At 42.1% G+C, this 9,645-nt stretch overlaps 1 protein-coding gene across 23 annotated transcripts in view; it reads left to right on the top strand.

The window, feature by feature from the left end:
• TCF7L2 (transcription factor 7 like 2) overlaps positions 1–5,646 on the top strand; it is a 240,101-nt gene extending 234,455 nt beyond the window's left edge. For 18 of the 23 annotated variants that reach the window (XM_064144371.1, XM_064144370.1, XM_064144363.1 and 15 more), the window contains one exon: positions 4,045–5,646. In XM_064144371.1, coding sequence (XP_064000441.1) covers positions 4,045–4,474 — 430 coding nt within the window. In that variant the 3' untranslated portion in view covers positions 4,475–5,646. Of the gene's footprint in view, positions 1–1,762; positions 1,893–4,044 lie in introns of those variants that run through there. The other 5 variants (XM_064144388.1, XM_064144387.1, XM_064144383.1 and 2 more) reach the window with 4 other exon arrangements.
• Positions 5,647–9,645: the final 3,999 nt, after the last annotated feature.

Below are 9,645 nucleotides of genomic sequence, written 5' to 3'. Positions count from 1 at the left end.
AGTCTTTGAATTTGGAATATTATGATGGTAGGTATTTTCAACCCAAACCACACTCTGTGTGTAGTGATTCCTCTCCCACATTTTCCCCTTATTCATACCAGCCCCATGTGCTCCATCTCATTTAGAATGTAGATCAGATGTCCATCATATTTTGTGTATGCACGCAGTCTTGTTTGTGCTCAGTGTCGAGGAAAACAGGGACTGAGGGTGGGTTGTGTTTCAAAATACCAGATAAGGCACCAGAAGTGTTTCCAACAAATTGTGTTTTGTCCCATTCAAGACCTGCTGATACCTGGGGTTCAGGTCTGAGGTATCAGTATCAGTGCATATGTTAAATAAGCTTTGAAAGCAGCAGTTTCTTAAAGAAAGAAGAGATCTGTCCAGAAGAATTGAGTAGCCACTGTGTCAGGGGCCTCAGCATCTCATGCTAACCAATGACTTGAATGCTGTGTTTAGTTAGGCTTTATTCTGTGGTTAGTTCACCACATGCTACTGGCAGATATTTGTGTAGTCTAGAGATAGACTATTCAGAGCATGTCAGGCTCTGTGTGCCACGTACCACAAGTAGGGACACATCGTGTTTGTGTTCCTTTATCTTTCCCTTGCTGCTTAAGTAAACAACATACTTTTAAATCTATGTTTTATCAGCAAAGGGACTTCTCATTCAGTCTGCATAGTGCTTAGGTTACATGTGAAACATAAACACTCTCTAAACTTAGACAAGATTTCGGTCAGAAGTCTTTGCAGCACATCAGAGACAACTTCAGTGGTGTAGCTGATAGTTTTAGACTTGCTGATAATAGCCAGCTGCTTTTCATTTTGTTTTGGTCTTTGGCTTATGCATGGAGGCATTTTATCAGTAGGTACTACAGCATTTCTCTCCTAGTCTGGTCCTAACCATTATAACATGACATTTGCTAGCATGGTAGCATTCGGATAGATATTTGCTACTGCAGTAGAAGCAGACGTCCTTGCTCAGAGCAACTGAAAAAATCCTTGTCAGCCTCTGTAGCTTTCACCCATGACAGCTGCAGCAGTACAGGTTTCCTGGTGCTATCCTGGGGCTAGTTTCAAGGGCAGCAGAAGCCAAATCAAGTCTGTTGGTGTTTGCTGGACTGGTGTAGCAGATGATGCTTTCAGAGCAATGCACAAGTGAATAATCCTCACTAGTGCTTTTGAGGGGGGAGTATTTGTAGTATTTTTGTTGCCACTTTCGGGCAATTAAAACGGGGGCATGATGTCCCTTGGATGTTTACTTCCTCCCTTTCACCAGAATCGCCTGGTGATGTTCACTTCTGGTGCAGGGTTTGGGGTTTTACCATCTGTGCCTTTCTGTTCCACCTAAACCTGTCACATATATGACCACAACACATGGTGGCAATGGCACAGGTTGAAGTAATGTCCCCTCCTTGAACCATCATGATTTAAGTGAATGGTTTTTCAGACTAAAAAATAGTCACACTATTATAAAGAGGTTTACCTGATTGATTCTATGAATATACAACAAAAGCAGAGGATGGAATCTACTCCCTTAATCCTAGTTAAAGGAAAATTACTTCAGGTAATAGACCAGTGGGTTTAGTTTTAAAAAGGTTGGAAACTCCACAGAGTCAGAATGTCAAGTGGACCTGATTTAGGTCTCCTTTGCTGTGGGAACTCTACCTTCCAGGCCACAGAACTTAAATAGTATTTTAAGATAATTTTGAATTTTTGGCATACTGGATTCAGACTGCCTCCAGTGAAATAATGAACTGCCTTGTAGGTTCAGAGCAATCCAGTTGAATGGCTTCTGGACCGTCATCAGTGACACAGGCAGAACGTGGGTTTCTGCTTGCAAACTGTTTTAATTTGGGGATGGAGAAGAGCCCTGCAGTCTCCAAATTAAGAGAGAACCCACCTTTCCACACAGGTATTATCAGTGAGCTTTGTGAAGCATCACTGTTCTGCTTTGCCACTGCAGCTGTAATAGAAGGTCCAAACATGAACTGTGGCACTGGTAGCGCTGCGCAGATGAGGCTACAGAGGGGTGAGAGAGAGAAGAGGGAAAGGGAGAAAGAGCAGCAGGACTGTCCTTAGCCAGGAGCTGGAGGCTTCCCACATTTTGTTGACTGTAGAAGAATTAACATGTTCTGTTTTGAGCCCACCAAATTAATTTTTTTCCTGTCTTTTAACATTGCTCTAATAAAGCATGGTTTCCAGCCTTCATTAGCTGTCTCCTATCTTATCTTTCCCTTTCTTTTTAACATTTAAGTTGCATGGTTGTCTTTAGTTTTTTAGCATGTATTGATCTGCAGGCTAACGTGGTTAAAACTAATAGTCCTAACTCCCCCTTACCTTGCCATGTTGAATGAGGAGCAGAACTGGAGAGCTCAGCCTGAGTCTCTGGAGGGAAGGGAAGTTGCAGCAGTGGTCCCTCACTGAAGCTGGTGGAAAGATGGGGTTCCAGGTTTGCTGTTGCCTTCCTGCGCCATGGGATCAAGCTAGTTAGGTCTCCCTTACAGTTGAGAAACATCTAGTCCCATTGCCTAGACAGCAGACTTGGGTTTAACCCAAATCAAACACAGTTCCCATACACAGGAGAGAACACGGAGAAGCTGCAGTGTAGCTGGGGCACCTGCATGATTTGGGAGTGCCACCCAGCAGCATTGAGCTGCTCTGCCATGCTTGGTTGCTTCTTCTTATGAAGTTGCTGAGCCTAGGACAAGGTATCCACTGGAGAGGGAGAGCAACCTACTGCACGATAGTGACTTTGTGCAGCTTAGCCAAATGTCTAAAGCTTTTGTGGCAGAGCTGCTCTAGACAGAGTTTGTCATGTATCTTGGGCTGTGTGATGACTGCTCAGCACTTCCCATGGACAGTGTGCTTGTGAATAGGAGAGCTGGAGAGCCATCAGTAGGGTCAAGGTGGCCGCTGAATGTCATTCTGCTAGATGCTGTGGTTGTTTGCCTCATTATTGATGTTCTGCTGTGAGAATTGTCTTGCATATACTTGGCAAGAGAGATGGTGTGAAACTATCATTTTCATCACTCCTTTACATTATTAAGTGGACAGAGGGAGGAGAAAAGATCTCTGTCGGGTCACTTATTTGAAGATGAGCAGCTCTTGCAAGACTCTCATATTCCCTGGTGTGAAATAAGCTCCATGTTGCTCCTCACTTTTGTACCTGTCATCGTACACTTCACCTACTGAAACTGGATCCCACTTTGGAATTCCATGGATAGCTTCTCAGGGGAAAGTTGCCCAGATGCAGAGCAGCTTCCCAAATCTACCACTCTCCCTTAAAACAAAAATTGAATCGATTTAAAGCCACAACCTGCAGGCCATACAACCAGTTATTCTTGTTATTTTGGATCATACTCAATTTCTCCTATTCTTTTCCTGTTTTGTTTTGTTCCCCCTCCTGCCCTCTGTTCACTTTGTTCGTTTTGTTTTTATTTCCCCTCTCTCTTGTTCTCTCTCTATTATATTTCCCTCTTGTCTGGCTCTTGACATTTCTGGATTTGGTGTGGTTCTTAACAGAGGAGAAAGCAATGAGCAGTAGTTTGCAGCTGTCCTTACCTGCCAAGGGCAGCGCATCATAAGAGATGGCAGGCGATGCAGGTGTAGAGGTAGCCCTACTGAGTTGGACTGCATTATGAGACCCCATCAACTATCCAAAGACAATATTTTAGAAGGATTAATTTTTTTCCTAATTGCTTTTTTTTGTTGTTGTTTGTGGAGGAAAGTAAAGTTTATAGATTAGCACAGTGGGCTCCAAAAATGTCTTTCTCGGATTTTCTGATTATTAAAAATAATTAAGGAAAGGAGGCAGCCTGAAGAGGAGGGGAACGAAGAGACAATTCGTGAATCCTTTCCAAATCTGTTAGCCAAGGGGAATTTCCCAAGCAGGCCCGGTGCTGAGGACACCTCACCAGACCCCCAGGACAGCGCGCAGGTGCCACCTGCACAGCGCCCAGAGTAGCTACCTGGCGGCTCTTTGGTTTAGGTAACTCTCCATCGGCGTCTCAGCCCTTTATTCACAGAGAACTCTCTCCCTGTTTCTAGGAGAAAAAAAAAGTGCGTTCGCTACATACAAGGTGAAGGCAGCTGCGTCAGCCCACCCTCTTCAGATGGAAGCTTACTAGACTCTCCTCCGTCCTCCCCCACCATGCTCGCCTCCCCCTCCAGAGACTCGAAACCACAGACTGAACAAACGCAACCCCTCTCACTCTCATTGAAGCCCGACCCGCTGGCACACCTGGTCATGATGCCGCCGCCATCCTCGCTCGTCCTCGCCGAGAGCACTGCGAGCAAGCCCGGCGCCCTGCCTGCTGCCAGCTGCCCCAACGGGGCCCTGGACCATCCGCCGGCCGCCCTCTCGCCGGCCGCCGCCGCATCCCTAGCACAGCCCTCAACGTCCTCCTTGCATTCCCACAGCTCGCTGGCGGGGACACAGCCCCAGCCGCTCTCCCTTGTAACCAAGTCCTTAGAATAGCTTTAGCCTCCTTAGCCCTTTCAGTTTCCTTTGGGGGGGGATGGAATTCTGTTGGGATTTGGGGTTTTGTTTTGGTTTTTGTTGGGGTTTTTTTCTTCTTTTTTTTTTTGCTTTTCTTTGTTATTATTTGGTTTCCTTCTCGTCGTTGTCCGCTGTTCGTCGTCGTTCCTCGTTTTTGTTTTTAATTCGTGCCATGTGGCTACATTAGTTGATGTTTTATCGAGTTCATTGGTCAATATTTGACCCATTCTTATTTCAATTTCTCTCCTTTTTAAATATGTAGATGAGAAAAAAAGCCTCTCATGATTCTGCCAAAATTTTTATCAACAGCTGTTAAAAGTCTTTGTAGCGTTTAAAAAATATATATATATACATAATTGTTATGTAGTTCCAATAGCTTAGTTTTAAAGACTGATTTTAAAAATGAAACGGGGGGGGGAAAAAAAAGAGGAAAAAAAAAAAAAGAAAAGGAAAAAAAAAGAGAGAGAGAAAGAAAGAAGCAATTTTGAAGCAGCCCTTGCCGGAGGCATTGGTTCTTTATTATTTGTATTAAATACGAGCTTGCGAACCAATCATTTTACATCTGGTTTTTAAACCTTGAAGGGCACAACAAATTCGGTGCCACTACTACTACAACTACTTTTTTTTTTCTTTTCTTTTTTTTTCCCTCTTTCTTTTTTTTTTTCCTTTTTCCTTCCTTCCTCTTCTTCCTCGTGTGAAACAACCTTTCTTGTGATGTTACTCGTTATTGTTTAAATGTACAGAAACAAAGGGGTTAAAAAGAAAAAAAAATAACGTGTTAATATACCTTGTTCCATGGTGTTGTTCTTTGTTTTGGTTTGGTTTGGTTGGGTTTTGGGTTGTGTTTGGTTTTTTTTTGAGGGGGTGGGGAGGGAAACGCTACTCAACGATTAAAAGTATCACAACGCTATTGGACCAGTAGTATTTATTGCTTTAGAAATTGCTTGTTGTATCTGTATGTTGTCCCTTTTTAAATGTGGTTTTTTTTTCATTTGTTCGTTTGTTTTCTTTTCTTTTTCTCTTGAAACATTGTATAAAGATGTTTTTGGTTGGTTTTATTTTTTTCCTTTAGTGTAAGCATCTTATATATAACAACTCATTTGTACAAGGTTTTTAAGTTTATATATAAATGTGTATATATATATTTTTTTTTTCCCCTGGGATTTTTGTTCTTAATTTTCTTTTTGTAATTGTTTTATTTTGTGATTTAAGTTTTTTTTTTCCTTTTTTTTTTCTTTTTTTTCTGTGATTTTTTTTTTTTTTTTGGGCAATTTCTCTTCGTGTGATTTTTTCTTTTGTAATTTTTTTTTCTTTTCCTGATTGAGCGTTTGGGTTTTTTTTTCTTTTGTCTATATGAAACACAGTTGCCACCAAATGGATGTTCACATTTTTTTCAAGTTATCAATGGTGTTAAAGAAGGAAAAAAAAAAAAAGCCAGAAATTGCTTTAAAAGCCATCACCCATTATAAAAAAAAATAAAAAAGACTTGAAAAATTCAGCATGGGAATTTTTAGCAACACTGTTTGAAAAATAGCAAGGTCCAAGTGTCTCCTGTTCAGAACTGCAGCTGAATCCCCTGCGACATTAGGACTGTAGGCTGTGTGCAAAAACTTTTTTGTGCCAAAATTCTCAGTGACTTTTACCTTTCTCCCGACAACCTTTTCCTATCTTTTCTTTTCCCTTTTTCTTTTCTTCTTCTTTTTTTTTTTTAATGAAAGAAATGCTGTAATTTTTTTGTTCATCATGTTTTGCTGTGATGTTACATAGGTAGATATGTATGTAGTTTTAATGTCACCTATAACAGATGTGTTTGGTAGCAGATTGTCCGGAAAGCATTTAAAATGAAGAGGTATTAAACCCTTAAGGGCCAAATTCTGTATATTAGATTATTCATGAAAGGAAAAAAAAAAAACAGACTGCCACTTTTATGTACACTTACTACATACAGGTAGGTAGCAAACTTAAAACAAAAGAAAAAGACAAAAAAAAAAAAACCTAGGCATGTTGATGTTGCAAAAAAAACCGCTGTATAAAGCTGAAAAATTGTTCATCTGTTCATTCAGTGCCATTGTAGTTGACATGAAGCGATTGTAAAACTGTCTCAGATTTTTCTCTGGTTTATTAAGATGCTAACTATAACATTTTTTGTGAATACTTTGAATGTTTCCTAACAGTTGTGATGTTACTGTTCCGTTTTATGCTCTTATTCCGATTTTCATTTTTAATGGTTTGGAAGCCAATTTTTTTTTCTTTTTTTTTCCTTTTTTTTCCTTATTTTTGTTTTCTTTTCCTTTTTTTTTTTCCTTTTTTTTTTTTTTTTTTTGTAATGAATAAATGTTCATGCTGTACAGTATCTGTAGCATGCAGTTCTGGATTAATAAAAGCAACTTAGTATGTGCAGAGAATGACTTGGCAACTCATTTATGCGTTGACTGCATGGTAGCGTGGCCGAAAAGATTTACAGCCCGAGTGGGAGACTTCTCCGTTGTGAAAGTCGTGGCAAATTGCAGCCTGCTCTAGTTGTGACAAATCCTGTTTTCCTTTGGGTTTCCATGCCACCACCTGCTAAATTCATTTTGTGCTAGCTCCCTCCCTTCTCAGCAAGTTTCACCTGAGGAGCGAGGGATGAAATTGCTTCCTATGTAAAGCACGTTTGGCTGGAGACAGGTGGCATGTGAGCTAAAGGAATGCTGTAGAATCATGGAATTCTTTCTGTTGGAAAAGACTTCTAAGATCATCGAGTCCAACCATTGAGGTGACACCACCGTGACCATGAAACTGTGTCCCGAAGTGCCATATCTGCAGCTTTGTGTGAAGTTACCTCGGCGAGGACAGGAGGGCTGATGGTACCTTACTTTTAATACTTTTGTTCAGCTTGGTGGTCCCACAACACCAAGCTGAGGCAGTCTAAAGGTCATGCAGAAGAGGTTAGATAGCCCTAATTGGTCAGAGTCTTGTGCTGACTTCAAATATTTATCTCCTTGGTAGATTTGAGTCTGACTTTGCATAAATTATTTAATATTTAGTGATTTATTTATTTGATGGATTCTTTATTTGTGCAGTAAGCAGGTGCTGCAGGGTGACACTGAATTTACACGTAATAGGTATTAAATGCTTGATTTGTTTTGTTGTTTTGTTTTGTTTTAAACTAAGTTGGGATTTAAACTAATTATTTTTTTTTTATTACGTTGGGATCTTCATCCTGGAGAAGGGAAGGCTTTGAGGAGACCTTGTAGCCTTCCAGTATCTAAAGGAGGCCTACAGGAGGGCTGGGGAAGGCTTATTTACAAGGTCTTGTAATAACAGGATGAGGAGTAATGGGTTTAAACTGGCAGAGGGGAGATTTAAACTAGATGTTAGGAAGAAGTTCTTTACAGTGAGGGTAGTGAAAGACTGAAAGAGGTTGCCCAGGTAGCTTGTGGCTGCTCCCTCCCTGGAGGTGTTCAAGGCCAGGTTGGATGAGGCCTTGAGCAACCTGTTCTAGTGGGAGATGTCCCTGCCTATGGTGGGGGGTTGGAAGTGGATGATCTTTGAGGTCCCTTCCAACCTAAACCATTGTATGATTTAAAGCTTTGGCATTTCCAGGAATCTCTCTCAAGCAGATGTCACCGTAGCTTCAGTCCTCTTGGAAAATCTCAGCCATGGTTAATTTCAACAGAGGCGCTGGAGGGCAGTGGAGGGCAAGGGTCTTGGACCAGGTATGTTCCCTGCCATGGTGTTTGGGTAGTGCACTTCAGCTGGTCTGCACAAACTCTCTGGAGTGCATTGTGAAGAGGATAGTATTGGTCTCTGCTCACAGATCATTGGAGACAGAACAAGGGGGAACAGCCTCAAGCTGAGGCTGGGTAGATTCAGATTGGACATTATGAAAAAGCTTTTTCATGGAGAGAGTGGTCAGGCACTGGAACGAGCCCAGGGAGGTGGTGGAGTCACTCACCCTGGGTGCGTTTGAGGGTCATTTGGATGTGGTGCTTGGGGATATGATTTAAGGTTAATCTTGCAGAGCAGGGTTATGGGTTGGATTTGGTGATTCTGAGGGACTTTTCCAGCCTGGATGTTTCTCTGATTCTGTGAGTATGGCGTGGGGGAGCAGGTGGAGTGTTTTTCTGCAGAGATCTGGCAATGAGTGCATTTTTGCACCCAGTGTCAAGGCTCTGCTGCCCCTCACTGTGGGGTCTGATAAAACCAAAACTGGCTGTGCAGCAACTGTTGGCTGCATGAAGAATTTGCTCTGTTGAGAGCCTGGGAGGTACTGAGAGAAGCACTAAATAATGTTTAAACAGAATCTGTAGCATTTTAAATTGCTACCACATTTTTAATGCCTGGTTTACAAGCCAGAAGCTTTTTTGTTTTGTTTTGTTTCAAATGTGTTAATACAGGGTAATAATATACAGGAGGAGTGCTTCATATTTCCTGTTAGAAAGATTAAGTCATGGTGATTTTTTTACCAGGCTCCATTCATGCCCCTTGATCCAAGCCCTGATGTTGTTTCTGAGGTGGTCTAACACGACATCCCACTTGATTTCAGTGGAACATGTGCCCTCGTCACCCATGGCAGGCGTGTGAGCAGTGCCTGCTTGATGGGATTCTGACGTGAGAAAAGATGTTGCTGCAAAAGCCTTTGCAGACGCTGCCAAAGCTTGCTGCTGTTGGTAGGCAGAAAATTGAGCACGATGCTCAAATTACTCCTGCTGTTTAAGGTTTCAAGGGAATGGGGTTTTCACTTTAACGTTTTGACTCTTGTTAGAGCATGGCCATCCATCAGCCAGACACGTGTGCTGTATCTCTGCCGGGTGTAACTGTTCTCCTCTAAGGTAAAGCATGGTGCTCCAGGGAGATCTTTGAACGCCATGATTCAAAGGAGACACCATCAAGGTATGGTTCGTATGTTCAGCAAAACAGTGTGTTCTTTGCTTGCTGCTTTCTTAGCAAGCCTTGGGAAAGCAGAGTCCAAAAGCACTTCCTGGACAAATTGGTTTTCCCTCTGTGTGTGCAGTGAGAGAGGCACGTGTCTGAGAGAGATGCCAGGCAGAGGTGGTGAGTGGTGGATAACCTGTGCTGCTTGTTTGCTGTGCAAAACAATTGTATATTCTCAGGAAGCAGATGCTTGGGTTGCACACTGTGCACTGACTGTGTCTCTTAAGCAGCTT

Source organism: Pogoniulus pusillus, chromosome 6 (genome assembly GCF_015220805.1).
Source record: "Pogoniulus pusillus isolate bPogPus1 chromosome 6, bPogPus1.pri, whole genome shotgun sequence".
NCBI classification, from domain to species: Eukaryota; Metazoa; Chordata; class Aves; order Piciformes; family Lybiidae; genus Pogoniulus; species Pogoniulus pusillus.
This window is presented reverse-complemented; position numbering and strand designations above follow the sequence as displayed.